General features: G+C 49.4%; 1 protein-coding gene across 1 annotated transcript in view; it reads right to left on the bottom strand.

The window, feature by feature from the left end:
* The window catches only part of MCM3AP (minichromosome maintenance complex component 3 associated protein), a 52,064-nt gene that overhangs the window by 27,664 nt on the left and 216 nt on the right, over window positions 1-24,184 (bottom strand). Inside the window, exons 2-15 of the mRNA XM_082688084.1 lie at window positions 22,253-23,565; window positions 21,462-21,685; window positions 18,661-18,739; window positions 18,281-18,425; window positions 16,788-16,978; window positions 13,562-13,701; window positions 10,541-10,738; window positions 9,952-10,220; window positions 8,777-8,939; window positions 6,586-6,746; window positions 5,490-5,731; window positions 4,959-5,188; window positions 3,725-3,825; window positions 154-285 (exon numbers count right to left, since the gene is read on the bottom strand). Of these exons, the coding sequence (XP_082544210.1) occupies window positions 154-285; window positions 3,725-3,825; window positions 4,959-5,188; window positions 5,490-5,731; window positions 6,586-6,746; window positions 8,777-8,939; window positions 9,952-10,220; window positions 10,541-10,738; window positions 13,562-13,701; window positions 16,788-16,978; window positions 18,281-18,425; window positions 18,661-18,739; window positions 21,462-21,685; window positions 22,253-23,471 (3,494 nt within the window). The 5' untranslated portion in view covers window positions 23,472-23,565. The remainder of the gene's footprint in view (window positions 1-153; window positions 286-3,724; window positions 3,826-4,958; window positions 5,189-5,489; window positions 5,732-6,585; window positions 6,747-8,776; window positions 8,940-9,951; window positions 10,221-10,540; window positions 10,739-13,561; window positions 13,702-16,787; window positions 16,979-18,280; window positions 18,426-18,660; window positions 18,740-21,461; window positions 21,686-22,252; window positions 23,566-24,184) is intronic.

The raw sequence follows: 24,184 nt of genomic DNA, 5'->3' as shown, positions 1-24,184 counted from the left end.
AGACCCTCCACCCATGACCTGGGCTGCAGTGTAGGAGGGCGCGGGGTGAACCGGGGGGCCGGACGCCCGTGCAGTGGACACCGGTAAGAGCATCCCAGGCCAGGGTGGGTTCTGTCCTGTGCCCACACACTCTGACCTCTCGCGCACACTCACCTCTCCTCTTCCGCCTGCCGCCTCTCCTCCTCCTTGCGCTCCCTTTCCTTAGCCACTTCTTCCACTGCTATGTGCCTCAAAATGCCTGCGGTTGCAGCTGTTAATAGCTCCTCCATAGCAGCATTGGAAACGCTAGGCAGAGAAAAGGGGGTATCATTCCAAATAAATAAATAATAGGCAAACAAGCCACATAACTAAACGTTAACATTGGCGAGAAAAAAATCGTATTTGGCTTTAACATAAAACTTAAGCTTATGTCTAAAACACACAAGCTATCAAAACTGACTCATGGAGAAACAGAAAATCTGAATAGACCTATAACTTAAAAGATTGACTCAGTATTCAGAAACCCCTCCCAACAAAGAAAAGTCAAAAACCAGATGGCTTCACTGACAAATTGTATCAAACACTTAAGGAAGACCTAACCTTTGTCAAATGGTTCTAAAAATCTGAAGAGGAAAAGAGGAAGAAACATTTACAAACACTTTCTGTGAAGCCAGCATTGCCCTGAATGATACATTGATACCAAAACTAGACAAAGACACTGTAAGAAAACCACAGACCAAAATCCCTGAAGGATACTAATGTGGAAATCCTCAACAAAACACCAATAAACAAAAATTCAACAATATATTTAAAGGGTTACAGAAAATTACCAAGTGAGATTTACTGCTAGAATGCAAGGATAGTTCAACAAATGAAAAACAATGTAAGACAAACATACAAATAAAATGAAGGGAAAAACTCGTATGATCATCCCAATTGATGCAGAAAGAGCATCTGACAAAATTCAGCCCTATTTCATGATAAAAGCACTAAAAAAACTAGAAACAGAAAGAATTCTCTAAACATGATATAGCCTATATATGAAAAAACCACAGCTAACATCATATTCACATGTGAGAGACTGAGAGCTTATTCTCTAAAGCCAGCAAAAAGACATGGATGACCTATTTGCTGCTTCTATTCAATACTACTTTGGAAGTTAGAAAAATAAGAAACATCCAAACTATAAGGGAAGAAAAAAATTATTATCTATTCACTGAGAACATGATCTGGTATATAGAAAATCCTAAGAATTCTGCTCAAAACCTATTGGAACTAACAAGTTTAACAAGATTGAAATATAAGGATCAAAAAAAATCAGGGGTTCCTAGGTAGCTCAGTTGGTTGTGGACACCGGCCTTTGGCTCAGATCATCACCTCGGGGTCCTGGGATGGAGCCCCATTTCAGGCTACCAGCTCAGTGGAGAATCTGTTTCTCCCTCTGCCCCTCCCCACCACTCTCTCTCTCTCGAATCAATAAATAAAAATATTTGAAAAAAATTAATATTTCTATATGCTAGCAATGAACATTCTAAAAGTGAAATTAAGCAAACAACTGGATTTAAAATAGCACTGAAAAGAATAAAGCAATTAGGGGCGCCTGGGTGGCTCAGTTGGTAGAGCAACTGCCTTCGGCTCAGGTCATAATCCCGGAATTCCGGGATTGAGTCCCGCATTGGGCTCCCAGCTCCTTGGGGAGTCTGCTTCTCCCTCTGACCTTCTCCTCTCTCATGCTCTCTCTCACTCATTCTCTCTCAAGTAAATAAATAAAATCTTTAAAAAAAAAGAATAAAGCAATTAGTAATAAACTTACCCAAGGAGATGAAAGACCTACACAGTGAAAAGCAGAAAACATTGCTGAGAGAAGCTAAGGATGACCTCAACAAACAGAAAGACAACCCATGTGGCTAGACTAGAAAACTTTTTATTTTAAGTAACATGGGGCTCAAATTCACAACCCCAAGATCAAGAGTCACATGATCTACCAACTGAGCCAGCCAGGCACCCCTAGTCTGGAAGACGTAATGTTAAGATATCAGTACTATCCAAAGCAATCTACAGATTCAATGCAATCACTATCAAAATCCTAGAAGCATTTTGCAGAAACAGAAAAACTCATCCCAGAGGCATCTGGCTGGCTCAGTCAGTTAAGCGTCCAACTCTTGATTCCAGCACAGGTAACATCATGATCTCATAGTCGTGAGATCCAGCTCCAGGTCAGTCTCTGCGCTGGACATGAAGCCTGCTTAAGATTCTCTCCCTCCCTCCCTCTACACCCCCCACCCCAGCTCACTCACTCTCAGGAAAAAAAAAAAGAAAAACTCATCATAAAATTCATATGGAATTTTAAGGGACATCAAATAGTAGAACGATCTTGAAAAGGAGAAACAAAGTTGAAGGACTCATGCCTTGTGACATCAACACTTACTACAACTTCCTACAAAACTAGGGCAATCAAAACGATGTGGTACTGGCATTAAAAAAGACATATGGACCAACAGAGCAGAATGGAGAGAATCCAGAAGGAAACCCTCATGTATATGACCAGCTGATTCCCAACAAGGCTGCCAAGACCATTCAAAGAGGAAAAGAAGGTAATTCCATAGCTCAAAGAATATATAAAAAGAATGGTGTTAAATCTTTATCGTATACATGAAAACAAAACAAACACAGATCAAAGACCTAAACTTAAGAGTTAAAACTATCATTTTCTTAGAAGAAAACACAGGAAAATATTCATAACTTTGGACTTGGCAGTTTCTTAAATATAAAGCCAGAAGTACAGGCAACAAAAGAACAGTTAGATAAAATGGACTACATAAGACTTAAGACTTCTGTGTATCTAAGGACACTATCAAGAGAGTGAAAAGACAAATCAAACAGAAAAGACATTCCCAAACAGAATAGGATTAATACCCAGAAACAGACAAACTCCTACAAACGCAACAATAAAAACCAATTCAAAGAGGAGCAAAGGACTTGGAATATAAATTTCTCCAAAGAAGATACATAAAAAGCAAATGAGCACAAGAAAACGGGCTCAACATCATTAGTCATTAGGGAGATGCAACCAAAACTACAAGATACCACTCGGCACTCGCTCTGATGACTACTATAAAAAACTTAAGGGCGCCTGGTGGCTGAGTCGGTTAAGCCTCTGCCTTAGGCTCAGGTCATGATCCAGGGTCCTAGGATCAAGCCTCATATCGGGCTCCCTGCTGACTCCAGTATAAGAAAATCCATCAGACCTATCAATAACAGTAGCCCTTTTGAGTCACCTACATTTATATAAATGCAATTATATTCTTAATCACTGTGTGATTTCGTGTGTAATAGGGTTTTTGAAACGTGTTTGAAATCCTTAGAACACTCTGATTTACTAAATCAATTAGTAAGTTGTTTAAGTCTTAGAAAAATTCTGATTATTAAATTTATTAAGATTACATCTTTACAATATTAGATAGAATCAGATATACGAAATTTATAACTGTAGTTTGAAATCTCCAAAGAAATTTCATTATACTATAAAATGCTTAACTTACAACTTTAATAACCCTAACATTGCTCAAAACGCACACACACAGTTGTACCTGCCTAGTGGGTGGGACCAAGAGTTAAGCCTGTACGAACGAGCAGCTGCGACCTCCTGTCCAAGGCCGACAGCAGCTCTCTAAGGAGAAACACAGGGGACAGGGATAGCCCCCAGCAGGCCGACAGCTTCGGAGCAGGTGGGCCCCGCACTCACCCCAGAGCTGTGGTCGCGAAGGCCGCCCCAGCGGCACCAACCTCCTCACAGTCCCTCTGAAGAACCTCCTGGATGAGCTCATCCACCACTTGAGCCAGGTCCTAAGGAGAGGGCAGACGGGTCAGTGCGCCGCCAGCGAGAAACACTGCCTCGATCCGGACTGAGCTTAAAACCGAACAATCTAGCCCTACAGCCTAACGGTACTGGAAACCTTTGCAGAACCCAAGACGGTCTCAGGGAGCATCCCCCGGCCCCAAGACGAAAACATCCCTTCACAACCGCGTCAGTGGACGCTGTCTGAGGGCATCGGACAGTCCTCATGTGGGAATCGGCCACGCTGCGTCCGGAAAGGTTTCCCGCTACTGAACAGAGAGAAACCTTCTGGAAGAGGACAGCGCAAGCCTGCTGCCTGCTCGACACCGCCCCACGCTGCCCCCCACACCACATCAGACACGGTCGGCTTCTCTAGCCGGCCTTCACAATCGTCTCGGGCTTCCTCCACGCCCCTGCCCCAGCAGCAGGGTGGCGAGCCCGATCCCACAACCCGTGTGGTAGACGGGCCCCGTTCAACCCCATCAGAGGGCACACAGTGCCGCCTGGGGCCTCACATGTACCCCGGTCACAGGTCCGCTGGCTCTCCCACCGAGCAGTGCAGAACATCACCCAGAGCAGACGCGTCGGCGGTGCCAGATGGCACTGGGACAGGAAGCGGCAGAGTGCTGCTCTGAGGACAGCAACGCAGACAGAGGCTCTGGACCGGCCTTGGGGCTCGGCCCCAGCCCTGCCACCTGCAGCTAAGGGACTGCAGCCAGGGCCTCTCCCTAGGCCCCTCGTGGGAGACCACGCAACACAGCCCACTCCGCAGGGCTGAGGGTGGCCCACAGAGACCCACGTGTCTGCAGAGCCATCAGTGCAGGGCAGGACTTCCTGCAACCCTCACGTTATGTCCACAAGAACCCTTCCACCTCCTCCAGAGTCTGAGCTCCAGCCCTTTCAAGCAGACACGGGCAACAAGCTAGGGGCCTGGTGCGGGGCCTCCCAAAGCTCGGGGTCCCAGGCACCCCGTCAGAAGGACGAAGGCTCAAGCCACCCCGGCTGGCACTCAGAACGCTTGAGAGCCACAGCGCAAGCACCTCTGTGGGTTCGATCTACAGACAACGGGTCAGACTAGACATCAGACACTACTGGGGACACCTGCACAGCCCTTGGAGCCCTAATCTGGAAGATTCCTTACCGCATCAGAGTACGAAGGTGCAGGCCTCGGAGGAAGCAATTCGGGCTGCGCAGGGGGCTGCATGGGGGGCTGCCCAGGGGGCGGGAAGAGGCCAGGCACTATGCTCGGGGTCGGTGCCGGGACGTGAGGCAGAGAAGCTGGTGCGGGCGCAGCACTGGGAAGGGGCTGCTGGAGGAGAGTGGTCGGCGGCACCTCGGCCTCCGCCCCACATGCCTCTCCTTTCGCCCCAGCTGGAAGGGAACAGGCAAGTGAGAACACTTAAGACAACCCCCAGGCACCCACAGTGACCCTCAGGGCTAGCCACCCTCCTGAGCGACGTCAGAGGGGACAAAGCGTGCTTCACCTGTGGGAGGCAAGCACCGCGCCATCAGGGAGCCATTCGGGCCCCTCTTGAGGGGGAGGAATATCGGAGCCCAGAGCAAATACCCAGCAAGCCCACCCCAACCCACAACATGAGCCAGACGCTCCTACCCCCAGAGAGGCTTCCTGGAGAGGCGAGGCTGGTTCCTGCACGCAACAGCAGCTTCTTACCTACTGTGTCCAAGCTGGGTCTCTGGGTGCTCACAGGCAGCTCTGCAGCCAGGCTCTCCCCGATGTACTTGTTCTGGGAGTTGAAGCTGCACACGGGGGTATGACGAGGGACGGGGGGCAGCGGCCCTCCATTCACGATCTCCCCGACCGACACAGTCAGCTTCCTGGTAATAAACACCGACTTCCTGGCCTTGGACAACCCCTCTGGCTCCAGGAACGAGGACCGGTTCAGCTCGACACAGCTACCCAGACCACAGAGAACCCAGAGAAGCGTTACACAGGCGAGAAGCCTACCTTCACCTTCTCATCTCCCAGCAGCAATGCTGGGAGCCCCGTCCACATCACTGGGTCACCCCACTACCGTGTGTCAATGAAGAGGGAGACAGTAAAGGCCGATCTGGTGCCCCAGCCCACAGTACCCAAGCTGCCAGCCTGGACATTCCCTTGTGACATGGGAGCCTCCTGGCCTACTAGTACACAGCCAACCACACACACCTGCGTGCTCCTGTCTTATTCCAAAGCCACATGTGTCTGTGAGGGCTGGCCTGCAGGAAGCAGACAGGAAGGGGCTGGCGAGGAGTTAGAGGAGGGAAGAGTCAGAGAAACAGCAATCTGGAACAAGACATGGTGCACTTTACGGCGCCATTTACTGGGAGAGGGTCCAGGAGTTTCATCAGGTTCTCAAAACACTGACTCCAAGCAGCAGAGAAGCTCCTGGCCTGACCCACCAGTGCCTGTCTGGGCCACCACAGGTGGGCAGTGGTAGTCCCTGGCCTGCAGAAGCCATGTTCGAAAGAAAGAATAAGGAAGACCCTAACCTTTACCTTTAGTTTCTTCAGTAACTTGTGAAAAGCACTGATTTTGGAATTGCAAAGAAACGGGTCTGAAAGCAATCCGCTAGCAGTGTCTGATCAGGGCCTGCCCCCCACTCCCACACTCGGAGCCTCGCCGTGTTCACCTGCACCGGGGAGGCAGCCTGCGGAGTAGGCCCTCTCTGGGGCCTGGCACGTAGGTGGCACTTCCCAGCCCTTAACAGAATTCAAAGAGAAAACACAGAGCCAGAGAGAGAGGCCCCGCAGCCACCCTCTGCTCTTACCCATCAGAGACTGTGAGACCATAGAAGTTCAGGAAGTCTGTGGCCTCTTCCCCGTCTCGGAACAGCAGCATGCGCACCACGCTGTCCAGGGGAAAGACCGTGGAGCGCTGCGTGCTCACAGTGTACGCGATGTTGAGCGCTCGGAGAGCATCTTTTCGGATCTGAAGAGAGAAGCCGTCAGTGCAGCGTTAAGGAGCCAGTCTCCGTGACCACGAAATGCCACCATGGGGGACAGGGTCCTGCTGTAGCTCAGTCCCGCTGGAAAGCAATCCAGTACTAAGAGGCCCAGGCTCAGCAATCGCCAGGGCATTTGCTCAGCAGAAGATGCTCCAAAATGCCAGTGACACAGTGGAACAGTCGGTCTCCACACACAGGACCGGTTAGGCCATGAAGGAAACCCTGGATGCTGGGGGGGCTCAGTCGATTAAGTGTCTGCCTTCGGCTCAGGACACGACCCCAGGGTCCTGGGACTGAGGCCTGCATCAGGCTCCCTGCTCAGTGGAACGTCTGCTTCTCCCTCTGCCTGCCCCTCCCCTACTTGTGCGACACATGCATGCTCTCTCTCTGACAAGTAAGCAAATCTTCAAAAACAAACAAAACAAAGAAAGAAACCCTAGAAGACAAATCACGCATCAGCAGGACATGTGGAAGGTCTACTGCATACCATCCGTTCAACACAAAGCTCTAGGATATTAAAAATCATCAGAGATGAAAGAGCGCCACAGAAAAGTGCAGAAATGGCATGAGATTCCTAACAAGTGCTTTAAAAAAAGAAGACAGCAAAATGTTAACAAAACGTGCATGTGGGTGCCAGGACCCTGGGCGACCCCTTGCATCCTCCTGCAGTGTTAATTCTAACAGGATTTATCGAGAATTTACTTCTCACCTGGCATTGCTAACGTGGAGCATACAACAATGAACAAAGCAAAACCTCTGCCCCAGACCTGATGTGTTAGGGAGGGACCAACAACGAACAAAATGAACCTGTGAAATACTCATTTCGTGGCGACGGCGCGACAGAGGAAGGCAGAGGAGGCAGGCAAGCGGGGGGGGGGGGGGGGGTGGTCTCTGCCACGGTGGCAGGCAAGCCAAGGCCTGAAGAAGGTGAGCACCATATGGCTCTGTGAGGATAGAGCACAGCAGCGACAATAGCACATGCAAAGGCCCTGAGGCAGGACTGTGCCGGGGTTGGAGGGATAGGACGCATCACAGCAGGTGGAGCTGAGCAAGGGAGCCTTTGGGCCCATGTCAAACACTTCGTTTCTCTAAAGCATTTAGATGTCCTTTTTGTTTCAAATTATTAAAATGGGCACAAACGGCTAACATTCTAAGAATATTACATAATCATTCTGAAAATAATAACTATCAGTTTTATTTACTGAATGTACAGAGTTCTCCAAATGGCACACTGTTAAAAAATCTTTTCATCTGTTCCACAATGACATTGCTATTGGCAATTCTCAGACAGGACAATGAACAAACTTGAAGACCCTCTGCCTCGGCTATGACCATGGGCTCAGTCACTGTTTACCAAAAGACCTGATGGGTGACCAAAGAAGAAAAACAACCTGAAGTCACTGAACCAGCTGGCCAGGTCCGCCGCCTCCCCAACCCAGCGGACCCCTTGCAGCTGGGAGCAGCACAGGGCATGCGCTGTCGGGGGCTGGGGCTGAAGACCAGACTGTGGGAATTCTGGGACCAGGCATTCAGACTCTTGCAAAGCACCAGGTTAGACCTGGTCTGCACTTCCCTGAGGTTTGCAACCCAGGGCACAGCACAGTACTCAACAAGAAGCAGGCCCTTCAGGTATTTATTGAAATGGATTCAGCATCATCAGGCTCACTCCCAAAATTTAGATTAATAACACTTACGAATTTTTAAATCAGGGACCTTTATGTGCAAAATTTTATTTTTGGTTTGTTTCCAAGAAAATGATAGTGCTGAAACTAAAGTCCTATCATTCTAAAGATATGTCTCTGATCTGAACCTAGCAACAGCATTTTCCGTCACAGGGCCTCTTCCATCAGTGGTCCATGGTGCCAGACCCTGTGACACAAGGTAATGCGGGCAGCCCCCTCGGGGACCTGCTGCAGGGCTTACACGAGAGCGAACTTGGAACTGCGAAAATAGCAAATACCAAAAGTAACGATCTGATTTCTTCCAATTCTTCAAGTATAGCCGCATTACTCACCTGATTAAAATAACAGTGTAAAAGACAAGCATTCAGGTAAGAAGCCGACCGGACCAGTTTGAAAAATCTCACAAAATTATTACTGTTCAATGCAGCAAAGGCCTGAACAGCAAATTTCACTTCGGAGGAATTTCTAACGGTAGGATGGAACTGCTGTACTTCTCTGTTAATTAAAGGAGACAAGGGGATTAGAATTCTATTTTTTTTTCCTTTTCCATCTTTTTTAAGTAGGCTCCAGGCCCAGCATGGAGCCCAAAAGGGGCCTTGAACTCATGACCCTGAGATCAAGAGCTCAGCTGAGATCAGGAGTTGGATGTTTAACTGACTGAGCCAGCCAGGCACCCTCAATTTTATTTTTAATTAGACAAAATGTCCATGAAAATAGATGTGATTTTAAAAAAACCTGAAGTTGAACCACACTGAGAAAGAGGGACTCAGGCTAACGTATGCCATTCGACTCAGCTCACGGACTTTGAGGCTGCCACGCTTGAGCCGGACTGGGAACAGCAGTGCTCTCTAAAAAGACGGTAAATAAACAAATGCAAGCGATAATCAATTTAAGAATTGATTATCGAAGAATTACTTTAATGCCAAATGACTGCCAGCTGGTTTTGATGGGGATGACATCTGATGACATCTGAAAAACAAAATCTAACTTTGTTTTGCTTTGTGAATGAACAGGGCTGACTGAATCACCAAGAGAGATGCCTGTTGGGGCGCCTGGGTGGCTCCGTCGACTCAGCCCCTGACTTGGTTTCAGCTCTGGTCGTGATCGCAGGGCCACGAGACTGAGCCACGCATGGGCTCCCCGCTCCGTGGCGAGTCTGCTGGAGCTTCTTTCTGCCCTCTGCCGCTCCCCCTGCCTGCATGCTTTCTCTCAAGAAAACATCTTTTTAAAAACTGGAGGGGCACCTGAGTGGCTCAGTATGTTAAGCAACTGCCTTTGGCTCAGGCCGTGATCTCAGGGTCCTGGGCGAGAGCCCCGCACCTGGCCCCCTGCTCAGCGAGGAGTCTGCTTCTCCGTCTCCCCTGCCCTCCCCCCTGCTCATGTACAAACTCTCTCTCATATAAATGATTTAAATCTTAAATAAATAAATAAAGTCTTTAAAAAAAAAAACAAAAAAACCCCTGCCTTTTCACACAGCTTAGACGAGCTTCTAAGTTTGAAAATTTACCTTAGGATGTCCCCCTTGTTGAGATTGAGCAGAACGTTGTACCCCTGGAACTCCGCTTCACTGGCACAGAACACGCCCTTGTTTCTCAGGTCCTGGTACATCTCCTTCAGACTCTGAAGGCACTTGGTCATGTTCTCATTGTTGATCTTGGCATCAAAGGAGGACATGGGCTCCTCACACAGGAAGTGAGCACAGTGGATGTGGAACCGGGTGCACTTCTCAATCAGAGACACCGTCACAGGGTCACACAAGTGCTGCTGCGTGATGTCCTGGCCACAAGCAAGAGGGAGTATCACACACACACGCCCCTTACATACGCGCGTCTTGTACACACGGATTTCACGCATGTTATTTCCGTGCACTGGGAACTAACGATTAGAAGAATCACGATTCCCTGAATTTCTCACATGTCAATTTCAAACGAAGCCCATGAGGCACATTTTAACAGGACTTTGTAAGGATTTTAAATAACAGCATTTTTTACACAGACGAAATGTAACTGAGTAAGTGAGCAAAATGAAAAGATATCTTGCTTCAACTTTGGAATCCACATGCATTTTCTAATTCTCTGGTCAGAGGCGGCGGATACCTTCCGTATGCCCCGGGTGCGGTTCCACACGAAGTCATACCAGTCCCGCAGGCTGCTCTCCTTCTGGTCCATGATCTGAGTCACCAGGTAGTCCATGGTCCTGCTGAGCACCGCTGAGGGCCGCAGCTCGTGCGGAAGCGGTTCTTCCTGATCGGCGGAGGAGCGGCTGTACTCCTTTACAGCGGCCGCGTGGTCCACCTGGGGACACACAGTTGGGGCGAACAGCAGGGTGTCAGGTGCTGGGCCTTAAAATGAGGAGGAAAATCCCCCACATACTCATACAACATCAATAACACAGAATACAATTTTAAAATGTAAAGTTTCTGTTTGAAACTAATGATCAAAATTCAAAAACAAACGAGAGACTTGTTTCTGGCGAATACAACACGGAGTGCAGAAGCAGAAGCAATGTCAGTGGGGGGCCTGGCGGGCTCCGTCAGTGGAGCGGGAAACTCTTGATCTCAGGACTGTGAGTTCAGGCCCCACACTGGATGCAGAGATGACTTAACCATTTTAAAAAGAAAGAAGGAATGTAAGTAGAGACACACCTGCGTAGTTCCAAGGGCAGAGGTGTGACAGGAAAAGAACCCTGAAGCACTGTAACAGACTCCAGCCGTCACCAGATGTCCAGACATCTACAGGACTGAGCCCTGGGCATCCACTGCAAGCCAGGAGCACCGTCTCCTGGGGCAGGAGCCTCTGCTGTGATATCCTGCCCAGCTGGGGTCCCCACACTGGGCAACTTAAAACCACCAGCCATGGGGCACCCAGCTGGCTCAGTCCATGGAGCATGTGACTCTCGATGTCAGGGTTCTAAGTTCAAGCCACATGCTGGGTATATGTAGACATTAGTTAAAAATAAGATCTTAATTAAAAACAAACAAACAAAAAAAAAAACCACCAACCAAGAGAGAAGGCTGCAAGCAAAGTTAACGAAGAGAAAAAAGGATCTAAAATGATGTAGATTTCCTGGGGAACAATTTGGGAACATGCATCGGCACACACTTGTTCAGGAACCTGAAGAAAGGCCACACCCTCTAACGTAGTGACTTAATTCTTAGGACCTATCAGAAGAAAAAAATCTACATACCTTAGACTCAGTACATACAATATGCCCAACAGAATTATTAATAAAATTTAAATTTCTAGTGATTGCAAAATGGGAAGTTTTGTTTTTTGTTTTTTTTTTTTTCTGAACCAGGAAGCTTTATTTACACAGTAAGAGTATCAAGCAAATTCCTGAGAGACTAGAGCGGCTCTAGTGCAAGACAGTTGTGGCCCGCGTGGGAGGACAGGCAGCCGTGGGCGGGGATGGGGGTGCAGGCCCAGTGCCTTCTGCACACATGTGGCTCGGCCCCCGGCGGGCTGGCCCAACGCCACTCGCTTCGGCTGCCTCACTATTGGGGGTTCAGCAGCCCCACGGGCGGAGCCTCTGGAAAGCACGCTACAGCCCCCCCAGCCGCTCCTGGGACATCTCCTCCACGCACTGAAAACACAACCTATTTGCCAAAGAGACTATGCTAGAACAGACTATCCTACCTAGCCTACGAGATCTCTGCTGTGGTCTGGGGGGCGGTTTGCATTCTCTTTTCTCTTTAAAGATTAGGCAACGTCTTCTCTGACTGGAGCCAGCAGGAGAGGTTTGACCAGCTGCGCGGCTGTGGCAAGATGCGGCGTAACTACCTGTACGGGGTGGGGTGGGGGGCGGAGTGCCTGGGCCACGGCAGCCACGGCCCAGCTGGCCACGGAGTGCGCGTGACTTGAACCTCACGGGCAGATGTGGAGGTGCAGGCCGGGCCCACGGCAGAGCGTCCAGGGCTCTGTGTTAAATACCACGGAAGCTCCCTGAGACCCGCAGCGGCCCGAACCCGCCGCCCAGGGAAGCCTCCGCTGGAGCAGGGAGCTCACGCGCCACCCTGTGCACTAGGAGACCCATTTGAACATTGGGATTTTCTTTTCAACGTGGACTTTTCCTTTATTTAAATTTTCTTTCCCTGTACAAATTCACAAAACTTTCCTGCTACAAACATTTTGATGACGAGTAAGGCTTTCTGAGAATGAAAATCTATGGGTGATCGGCACAAGCGCCCCCATGGCCTGGACGTCGTGTCTGCCCGCGGGCCCCGCGCCAGCCCCGGCCTCCACCGCGAGTAAGGCAAGAGGGTTTGTGGTAAACGGTTAAGGCCACCGACCCCGGCCCGGCTCAGGCCCTGCAGGCAGGCAGCGGCTCTTGTCAGTCCTATGGCCGTAGCAGATGCTCCTTCTGGAGCAGGTCGGGACACACGCAACAGGGAGCCTCTCCTCCCCACCCTGCTCGCTCTCTGGGAGCTACAACCCTGCGTTTATCCTTCAGGGTCCCCGGGCAGGCAGGCGGCTAGTCCAGGCCTCCCTTCCAGCTCGCAACTGCCTGGGTCTCCTTCAGAGGCAGGAGCTCACAGGCATCCCCTCGGAGAGGCAGGGCCGGGACGCTGACGGGGCTCCTCCTGGCGAGCGTGCCAGCCCGCCCACGGCCCCGCGGGACAGGCAGAATGGGAAGTTTTGACAGAGCTACATAATCAATAATACGCTGTCATTTTTAAAATGCTGATAGAGTTTTTCAGAAAAGAAAAGGTAACAAAACTTATGTAGAAAGGATTCATACAGAATTGCATCTAGACCATAATCTCAACTACGCAAAACACAAACAGGAAGAAAACTGTGAAAAGGAAAAAGAAATGAAAAGAAATTTTTAATCTGTGACACAAATCTGTATGTAGAGCTAAACCTCGAGTACCCTGGGTTCCAGTCAGCCTCTCCAAGTGCTCCACGCACGCCTCACGGTACCAGCCCCTTAATGTGGAAGTCCGTAGCAGCGACCCTCTAAATCCTTGCCACCCTCTAAAAAGGTAAATGCCCAAATCATGTACCACTGTGTACCAGAATTACAGAAGAACAAGCCCCTGCTATATATCCCACCTCCACCCTGAAGATTAAATACGGACAGGGGCCTAGAGAGGAACCCAGAGGGACACAGGGCCGCACCTGGTCAGTCCCTGGGACCACTTCAAACACGCTCAGCTGACTCCGGGTCTCCCGCATGTACCGCTCCTTCTCAGGACACATGTCTGGGCACGTCCCAACGAAAGTCCTCGCTTTGTCCAGGTCGGTTCTTTTCACCCGTGCTAAAGGACAAGTAAAAAGGAAGAACGAACCACACAGTCACTGTGACGATAAAAGGAAGAACAGAATGAAAGGCCAACGCCACACACAATGACAAGGAACAGCACTAGGCCTAGAGAGAGGGAGGCACGGCCCATCACGTCGGCACCAGGGCACGCGGAGGCCTCGTCGCCTCGCACGGCCATAGGCCTGCACTCCATGACACGGCGGCGCCGGGGGGCAGCAGACGTCACTGTCCATGGCTCCGCAGTGGCCTGAACAATCAGCAGTCATGCTGCGTATGTTTGTTAAAAAGACCAGTTTGCCGACTGTAAACCCCAAACCCACTGGCTCTCTCACTCGGTACCTTGTGGCGTCCACTCCAGCCCGCTGGTGCTGTGGAGGGAAGCACCTACAAGAACACCTACGAGAGCCTGGGTCCTGGGTAAACGAGTCTTACCGCCTACAGGGTTAAACAGTTCCAAAAGTATCTTTTAAGTGAGATGAACTACAACAACCTCAAGCTTAAAATACACACATTTTAATCTTGAAAAATTTCAGTATGTACTAATTTTATCTGGAATATAAAAATCACCAGGTCAGTGACACGATGAACAGCTTTCACTCCCAAGTTAAGGAAGCACTGTGACGAGTCCACTTACTCACAGCTTCCAGAAAGAGTAAAATCCTACAGCTAAAATTTAAGAAAAACTTTGCAGGGGTTCCTGGATGCCTTCGTCACTGAAACGTCTGCCTTCAGGTCAGGTCATGATCCCAGGATCAAGCCCCATGTCCGGCTCCCTGCTGAGTGGGGAGTCTGCTTCTCCCTCTCCCTCTGCTGCTCCCCCTTCTCCATTTCTCTCCCGCGCTCACGCGCTCTCTCAATTAAATAAATAAATAAAATCTTTTTAAAAAATATGTAAAAAAGCGGGGCGCCTGGGTGGCTCAGTGGATTAAGCTGCTGTCTTCGGCTCAGGTCATGATCTCAGGGTCCTGGGATCGAGCCCCGCATCGGGCTCTCTGCTCAGCGGGAAGCCTGTTTCCCCGTCTCTCTCTCTCTGCCTACTTGTGATCTCTCTCTGTCAAATAAATAAATAAAATCTTTAAAAAAAAAATGTAAAAAAGTAAAAAAACTTTGCAAAGAAAAGTACAAATACTTTCTCCTTTCATGTGTGATCATTGCACCTATTTTTTAAAACTCAACCAAATACTTCTTTTTTGAGTAGGTCACATATGCACATGAGTTATATTCCAAAGGTATAAAAATGTTAAAATCCCCCCCACCCTGCACCTTGTTCCCTCTCTGATCAAGGTGAACAGACCCTTTCATCCTCCAAGACTACTTCGTGTCCCCACAGGCAGGGACACTCATGTGTGCATGGACATGAACACGCGCCCCACCATGTATACACAAATGTAGCATCCTACATACTTCCACACTGTGATTTCCTACTTCATAATACATCTACATCTTTGTCCATAAAGAAACCCGTCTTCTCTCAGGCTGTTTACAATCTCGCTATGTGGACAGTCAACACCCAATCTTTGTCATCCAAACAACTTGTGTGTGAAACACGTGTGCCCACACCACACACACCACACACACCACACACACACACACACACACACACACACACACGTGGGACTGCCTGCAGGACAGAGTCTGCACATGGGACGACGCTGAGTCAAAGGCACAGGCTTTCCTAAGGCTGAAAGGTACTGCCGACCTGCCCTGTTCCGTGGGGCGCAGCCGTCCGCCGCCAGCTCAAGGACGCATCAGCACGGTGCGACAGGGGAGGCCCCCTCTGTGGGTGTGACTCGCATTACTCTGTGGTGGGGGGAGCACCTTTCCATATGTTTAAAAACCAATTCATGATGGGGCGCCTGGGGGCTCAGTGGGTTAAACCACTGCCTTCGGCTCAGGTCATGATCTCAGTCCTGGGATCGAGTCCCACATCGAGCTCTCTGCTCAGCGGGGAGCCTGCTTCCCTCTCTGCCTGCCTCTCTGCCTGCTTACTTGTGATTTCTGTTTGTCAAATAAATAAATAAATAAATCTTTAAAAAAAAAAAAAAATTCATGGGGGCGCCTGGGTGGCTCAGTTGGTTAAGCAACTGCCTTCAGCGAGGGTCACCGTCCCGGAGTCCCGGGATCGAGTCCCGCATCAGGCTCCCAGCTCCATGGGGAGTCTGCTTCTCCCTCTGACCTTCTCACCTCTCATGCTCTCTCTCACTGTCTCTCTCTCAAATAAATAAATTAAAATCTTTAAAAAATAAATAAATAAAAACTTAAAAACCAATACATGACACAGTTGACCCTGGAACAACCCAGGTCAGAACTACACAGGTCCACACACACACAGATTTTTCATGGTACCATCAGTATATTTTCTCTTCCTTATCATTTTAACAACACTTTCTTTTTTCTAGCTTAATTTATTGTAGGATATGAAACATCAACACACAAAATATGTGTCGACTGACTGTTACGAGTAAGTCACCAGTAGGCTATCAGCGGTTAAGTTTTTGGAAAGTCAACAGTTACTTTGTGGCTTTTCGACTGCAAGGGCACTGACGCCCCAAGCCTTGTGCTGGTCAAGGTCAGGTGTACTTCCTTTTCTGTAACTCTTCTGACCGCCTACTTGTTTCTCTATTGGGCTGGTCTTTTTCACAATGACTTCCACGGTCCTTTCTGTATCAGGGAAATCAGGCCTTAGTGATAGGAGTTACAGATTTTTCCCCTTGGTTGACATTTCTTAAGTTTCATTTGTGTAGACTTCTATCAAACCAAACATTTGGATTTTTGTTTAATATGTGCTTTCTGAATGTCTAAAAATTGCCCTTTAAAATGTTTACTTTAGCATGAGATCAACAGTTTATGGATTTTCTTCCAAAAATAAAATGAAAGATACACCTGCCTTCTAGTCCACGCCCGCCACTCCCTTGGGAAACCAGTGCACAGCAAAGACTCCATGCGTTGTGCTGGAGGACCTAGGGTCTCAATGACAGTGGGGCTCCATGGGCAGGGGGTGCTCCCTCCTCCCAGATCCTACAATGACCTTATCATGACCATAGCCAGGTCTCTGGACTGCTGCTGAGATGCAGACCATACCTTGCCGCATGATTCTGTCCCTCTGGTCAAGCAGGCGGTACTTCTCCTCAGAAGTCTCAGCCACAGTGCCTATCAGGGTGCTAAGCGATGACACACACGGCCCGAGACCCTCAGAGCCCTCGGAGCCCGAATCAAAAGGGTCCCCCTCAAACTGATGGGTCTTCAGAAGACTTGGCTTCTTCACTGGAGAACTACAAAGAAAGAAACATATCAAGGGCCTTGTAGTTATCAAGCACTTCTACCACTTCTACTTCGGAATACTTCCATCATTCAAGACTTTCTGCTCCTCCAAAACTGACAAGCTGCAGGCATGGACATGAGACATGTCTCGACCAGGCTCATAATGAGCGGTTACTCTTTGTCATGTATGGATTTTAAAATATTCCATACTCTTTGGGTGCCTGGATGGCTCAGCTGGTTAGGCATCTGCCTTCGGCTCAGGTCACAATCCCAGGGTCCTGGGATCAAGCCCTGCATCAGGCTCCCTGCTCAGTGAAGAGCCTGCTTCTCCTTCTGCCCCTTCCCCCTGCTCACGCACACTCGCCCACACACTCTCTCATGCATGCGCAAAAATAAATAAAATCTTAAAGAAAAAATACTTCATACTTTTTAAAAATGAGATGCAACCACTTAAACAGTTGAAATGAGTATCTGTAGATTTCTATCTCCAAAAAATCTGCTTGGGATTAAAAAAAAGAAATACTTTATCACCAGGAGGAAGTCACATGCCTACATGTTTTCACACGTCACTTCACTCCGGTAGAGGAATGAATACACTAAACAGAAATGGGCAATGTCTCTGAGCTTCCCCACTTTCTGGCTGGCTTTCAACATTCGGGGAACTCTGATGTTGAAGAAGATAGGACTGGCTGGCGGGAAAGGAAAAAGCACAAACAAATCAGCAGCTACACTGCGAGCTGCGAGACAAACAGTGAGGAAACAGTACACTAACCAAAATGCATGAAGGGTCAAACAGAAGCACGGGGTGAGAAGGAGATGGGGTCATGCGGGAAGGGGGGGCCTTTGGGAACAGAGTTCCACTCGGACGGGGAGGCCCCGTGCAGCACACAGCACGTGCCCACTCCCACCTGCGAGCCGGACCCCCAGCTCCCCAGCCATCACACGGCCCAGGGAGACCGCCTCACCGTAATACCCAGAATCTACAGAAAGTCATACTGGAAACTGCTCCAAGGAGCTCCTGGGAATACCTGATTACAGCCTCCTCAGGGCAAAGCTGCTCCCTCTACACGACACACACCAGGTGCCAGGAGAAGCGCATGGGGCACGGGACTGAGCAAGACAAACGAGGAGCCCAGGGGCTCTGCCCAGCCGTCGCCCCCTGCCCTCCCTCCCACCATGCCCTCCTCTCCCTTCCCGGGGCCCCATTCCCCCTGCTCAAATGTCAGCGTGGCGCCCGCTTCCCTGCCATGCTCTGGCGTGACTGCTGCCAAGCGCACAGAAGCCGAAGAACCCACAGGAAGGACCAGACGCACCTTTTGTTCAGGAGGGAGCCAGCTGCGGCCCTCGCCCCGGGCTTGCCGAGAGAAGAGTGCTGGAAGGCCGTGTCCTCGGGGCCCTGGCCAGCTTCGCCGTCGCATGGCTTCTTCTCCTTTATGGAAAAGGGCTTCTTGTTGGGACCTGAGGACACAAGAGCACAGACTGCATGAACCACAGACCGCCTGACACTGGACTTCTTTACTCAGTTTGAAAAAGTAATTCTCTCTTCATTGTCACAAGGGGTTCCAGGGGAGCCACAGAAACACTCAGAGACCCCGGAGGTACCGCCTGCCGGCCCACCCTGGCACCAGCCGAAGCTCGGAGGGTGTGGTACACAGCGAGCCGGAGACTATACCAAGAAGAACTGCAAACTCACTTATTTTCTTCTTGTGCCAAAAGATAGACATGTCTTTATGCAAGCCTTTCCCCTTCTTCCTAGCCAGGGCTGCAGATACCTAGAAAACAGTCCACAACACAATGTATGAGGACATCAGGCCAACAAAGGAAATGAGATTAAAACCACAAAGGCAGGGGTGCCTGGGGGGCTCAGTGGGTTAAGCCTCTGCCTTCGGCTCAGGTCATGATCTCAGGGTCCCAGGATCGAGCCCCGCATCGGGCTCTCTGCTCAGTGGGGAGCCTGCTTCCCTTCCTCTCTCTACCTGCTTCTCTGCCTACTTGTGATCTCTGTCAAATAAATAAATAAAAATTAAAAAAAAAAAAAACCACACACACAAAGGCAGTAGCAGAAGTCTGCACCATAGAGCGAAGCCTCCGACCCTATGTGTTCTGACCACGCAGTCTCCCTCCAGACACAGCAGCCACAGTCCTCGCCACCCTTCCGCATCTCACAAGCGTGGATTTGCTCTTCTCCTTTTTGAAAATAATGACTTTACTGGAATAGAACCCACAGCGTGGCCTTTTTCGCATTTAGTGAGATGACTCTCGTTACCTGATTACGCATACAGTAATGGAAAGATTGTCAAGTCACACCTGAAGACAAAAGGAAGAGAGGGTGCCTGGGTGGCTCAGTGGGTTAAAGCCTCTGCCTTCGGCCCAGATCATGGTCTCAGGGTCCTCGGATCGAGCCCCACATTGGGCTCTCTGCTCAGCGGGGAGCCTGCTTCCCTCTATCTCTCTGCCTGCCTCTCTGCCTACTTGTGATCTCTCTTTGTCAAATAAATAAATATTAAAAAAAAACAAAAGAGAGAAGGATGCACATGGGATACAATTTATCACAAAAGCAACTACTTATGGGACGCCTGGGTGGCTCAGTGGGTTAAGCAGCTGCCTTCCATTCAGGTCATGATCCCAGCGTCCTGGGATCGAGTCCCACATCGGGCTCCTTGCTCGGCAGGGAGCCTGCTTCTCCCTCTGCCTCTGCCTGCCACTCTGTCTGCCTGTGCTCGCTCTCTCCCCCTCTCTCTCTGATAAATAAATAAAATCTTTAAAAAAAAAAAAAAAGCAACTACTTATTAGTGCACCTACAGACATACCAACAAAAACGTCTAGAAAAATACATCATACTAGGTAACGGTGTCTGCTCCTGAGTAACAGGAGAGATGAGGGTAATCAGGGGACCTCGGTATTATGCGTATCAGTGAACTGCTCACAATGACAATTGACATATTTTTTAGGGTTCAGCTAGAAGCACAAGTACATCTCAATACTCAAATAACTTAAACAACAAAAAACAACACAGATGACCCAGCAATTCCACTGCTAAGCACATACCCAGGAGAATCAAAAGAAGGGTCTTGAGGTATTTGCACACTATCTTCATGGCAGCATTATTCAAAACAGCCAAAAAGTAGAAACAACCTCTGTCCGTTGACAGATAATAAACAAAATGTAATATATACTGGAATGTTATTCTATACAATATACTATTATTCAACCATGAAAGGAATGAAATACAAACTCATGGACAAACTTTGAAAACATGACGCTAACCAAAACAAGCAGGAAAATATTATACAATCCCACTTAAAAGTAATTTCTAGAACAGGCAAACTGATAGAGACAGAAAGCAGATCAGAGGTCACCAAGGGCTGAGGGAAGGAGAAAATGGGGAGTTATTGCTTCGTGGTTACAGTTTCTGTTTGGGATGATGAAAAGTTCTGGAAAGGGACAGTGGTGATGGCTGTACAACACTGTGAAGATAATTAATGCCACCATTGAAAAAAAAATCAACAGAAAAGAATAAACATCAAAAGCCCCAAAGCTGTGTATGTATTTTGGCACCAAACTTCTACTCCCAGGAATTTAAACAAAGGATATAAGCCAATCAGAAACACATACATAAAATGTCCACAAATAGAAAACTGACCAAGTAGGTAACCACAACAGAATGCCACGTAGCACTTAACAATCCTATTCTAATGCAGGCTATTTACTGATTTCAAGCCTGGAAAGGTTACCAGACAGCATATGCAGTGTGATCCCATTCGTGCAAAACCAACATGACTACAGACTTGCCAAGATATTAACCAAAATATTCTTAATTGGTATCTTAGAAAACAGTTATGGGTGATTTTGTGCCCCTTCCCATAGATTCAATTTTTTTCTTCCTACATTATCATTTTTAAAAAGTATAAAGACATGCTTTCTACTTTATAAATTCTATACAAATTTACCTCTCCCAAGAAAATTCAGAAAAAACAATAAAGATATAAAGCCACATAATGTGAACACTCTTGTATGTACACACCCACACCAACACATTACGCACTTGTGCTTAACACAGATTTATAGTCAAGGTATAACCCAAACAAGCAACGGCAGTTACCTCTGGAGAATGGGACGACAAGGGGAGTCCACTGTTTCTGGACTGTTGGAATGTTTAGTGATCATGTACTGTGACCAAATAAACAAGAAAACTCGATTTCGAAAAAAGTGCTGTGTGATCACAGAGCCACTCCCACTCATTGCAGAGGAACTGGACTCATGGAATCACTCTCCAGTATTTCTAGAACACTCATTCAGTAGGGCCTGCAAGCTTTCCATGAGTAACTCCAAGTTATGAAATACACAGTGCTACACCAGCCTCTCCAGGTTAAAAATAAGATATTCGAGTACTTGCCCAAATTCTAGCAAACAACTGGTATATTAAAAAATAGGTTTTAAAGTGACAAAGTTCAAAATTTTTTCACTCACATTAAATTTCTTGGAAATACTCACATGATCAAAAAAATACACCACTGCAAGCTTTTTGCTGCGCCTGGTATAGATACGCTGCACTTTAGCAATTTTACCAAAGTGGTTCTCCAGAATTGTCCTGTTATTGAGAGAGTCGGGGATGTTCTTACACTGGATTGCTGTGATTTCAGTGGCAGACAAGCCCCCAAGACTGTCTGTGCTCTCGCTTCTTTTACTTTGACGTCCGGGCGTTCCTCTTAGAGAATCTAGGGATCAGAGAACAGGCACCAAGACGGATCAGACAGGGCACCTAGATGGTTCAGTCAGTTAAGCAGCTCACTCTCGATTTCAGGTCCGGTCAGGATCTCAGGGTGGCGAGACGGAGCCCCGTACAGGCATGGAGCTCAGTGGGGAGTCACAGCCTGCTTGAGATTCTTTTCCTTCTGCCCCTCCGTCTACTTGTGTGCTCCGGAAAATAAATAAATCTTTTTTTAAAAATGTATCAGACATAACATTTCAATGTCTATCTATTGATCTATGTATTGTTAAGTAATCTCCACATCCAGTGTGGGGCTCCCACTCATGACCCCGAGACCAAGAGCCACATGTTCTTCTGACTGAGCCAGCCAGGTGCCCCTGAGATGTAACACTTCACACGAGAGGCAACACCTATGTAAGAGCAAAGGAAATGTTCACGTAAGACATGCTCTTGGTATGTTAGAATTCCTGGGGTTTACAGAAAATTCACTAGACCCATCAAACTAAGACCCAGGGAAATATACCAAAAACCTGCCGGCAACATTAACCGGGCGGCACCAGTATTTAGATCTCACCTTCTTTTTTCTCTCTACTTTCAGTTTCTTCCTCTTTATTCACACCTGGGAGCCGGGAAGGTACCAAGACAGACGGACTTCCTCCTGGGATGGCCGCGTGGTCGTTCTCCCCAGATTCGGCACAGCCAATATCCTTTTTAGATTCCTTGTTGCCCAGACGACTTACTTCTTTATTGCTTTTGAAGACATCTTGTATCGTTCGACCAAACAAGGTGCCTCCCCGGGGTCGATTCAGGCGGACAGGTCGCTTATCTGGAGGGTGATCTCCCCTGGACAAAGCGTCCACGTCTTCTGCCGCATCATGCCCAGGCCTCCTTGGGGACCGGTCCTGGTCCTCCTTCCTTTTCAGTCCTTTCGTGAGGCTGGGAAGTGGCTCCATCTGGGAAACACGCTCTTCACATCCTTGTCTTACACCTGTTTTGCTACCTGGGAACGGTTCACCCAGAGGTCCTGACGATACCGGGAAGTTAGTGAAGCTACTATTAGAACTTCCAAATAGTGACTTAGAGGCCCTCTTCTCTTCCTCTACATTTTGGTTTGATAAAGCAGAGGTAAAGGCAGATGATGAATTATTACTATTGACTGGTTTTGAAAAGGTAAAGTTTGAAGTGGCAGCTGAGCTGCTTGTCACCTGAGGAAAAGAAAATGGAGCAAGTCCCCCAGGACCGCTACTAATTGGGTGAGAAAATGTAAAAAATCCAGAAGTAACTGAGCTCTGAGTTTTCTCTGGCTCAGATTCAGCCCCAAATATTGGTCTAAACACAGAATTTTCCAGAGGTTTAAAGCTAAACTCTGTTTTCCCAAAACCAGAGCTTGCTATTTCCCCACTTTCTTGTCCAAACGAAGACGTACCCGGGAAAGCCCCAAAATTGGGTGACTTAAAACTAAAACCTGGGTGTGCAGACACACATGAACTTGAAGACCCAGAGGCAGCTACAAAAGCTGGAGTTTGTTCAAGTCCAGAAAAGAGTCCAACGTTTGAGGTTTGGGAGAATCCTAATGTTTGTGCTGGAGAAGAGTGACTTAGTCCAGAAGACGTCGGAAAGCTGGATACCTGTGAAAATCCCGAGGTTTTCCCAGATAGCGTATTATTCTGTCCAAAAGAAGAAGGCTGACCGAATCGGAAGGGTGGCTTAGCCTGAAATGTGCCTACGGAACTACTGGTAGCTGCTGGGAAAACCCCAGGCTGCGGCCCGCTGAAAGGATTGGCTGGGTTCATCCTCCCCGGCGAGGCGGTGGACACGGCGCGCACACGACAGCTCCCTCCGCACACAGCCCGCTGCGGGGCCGGGGCCCTGCCGCCTCCTCACGCGCTGCAAGACAGAAGTTCACACCGTCACGGCCGCGTCCCGCTGGGAGGCCGCGTCCCGCTGGGAGGCCGCGCAGAATCTGCATTCAGGCTCCCGGCGAGCCGGCGGGGGCCTGGGGGCGGGGCGCGCCGGGAGCGGCGGGGGGAACCGACGACTCCGGTACCCGAGCTGGACGCGTCCGCCCTCGGCCAGAGAGAAGGAGCCGTGACTCGAGGCGCGGGAACCCCGAGCCGCGGGAGGAAGCGGCGCGGCCCCGCCCCCGCGGCCCGAGAGCTACAATGTAGCGCCGCGGGCGCGTCACTGTTGCAGTTTCCCCGCTTCCTGCTCGCCGAGTTCGCCGCGTCCAGGAATGGCTGCGCCCGCCGCGACGCGCCCTCGGCCCCGGGTCGCGAGTCCCGCTCGGCCGGCCGAGCCCGCCGGGCGCCCCGCAGGTCTCCCCCCGACGGTCGCCCCGAACCAGAAGCCGGACGCGCCGGCGGCGCGGCGGTACCCGCGGGGACCCCCGACCCGGCTCAGAGGACCGAGCGCCCCTGCGGAGCGGCCGCCCCCGCACCGGGCCAGGGCGGGACCGCGGAGGCCGCGCTCCCCGACAATCGCCCGCGCCGCAGGCCCGCTCCGCCGA

Source organism: Mustela nivalis (assembly GCF_964662115.1).
Source record: "Mustela nivalis genome assembly, chromosome: 1".
In the NCBI taxonomy this organism is placed as follows: Eukaryota; Metazoa; Chordata; class Mammalia; order Carnivora; family Mustelidae; genus Mustela; species Mustela nivalis.
Note: the sequence above shows the minus strand (reverse complement) of the source record. Positions and strands in the feature narration are given on the sequence as shown.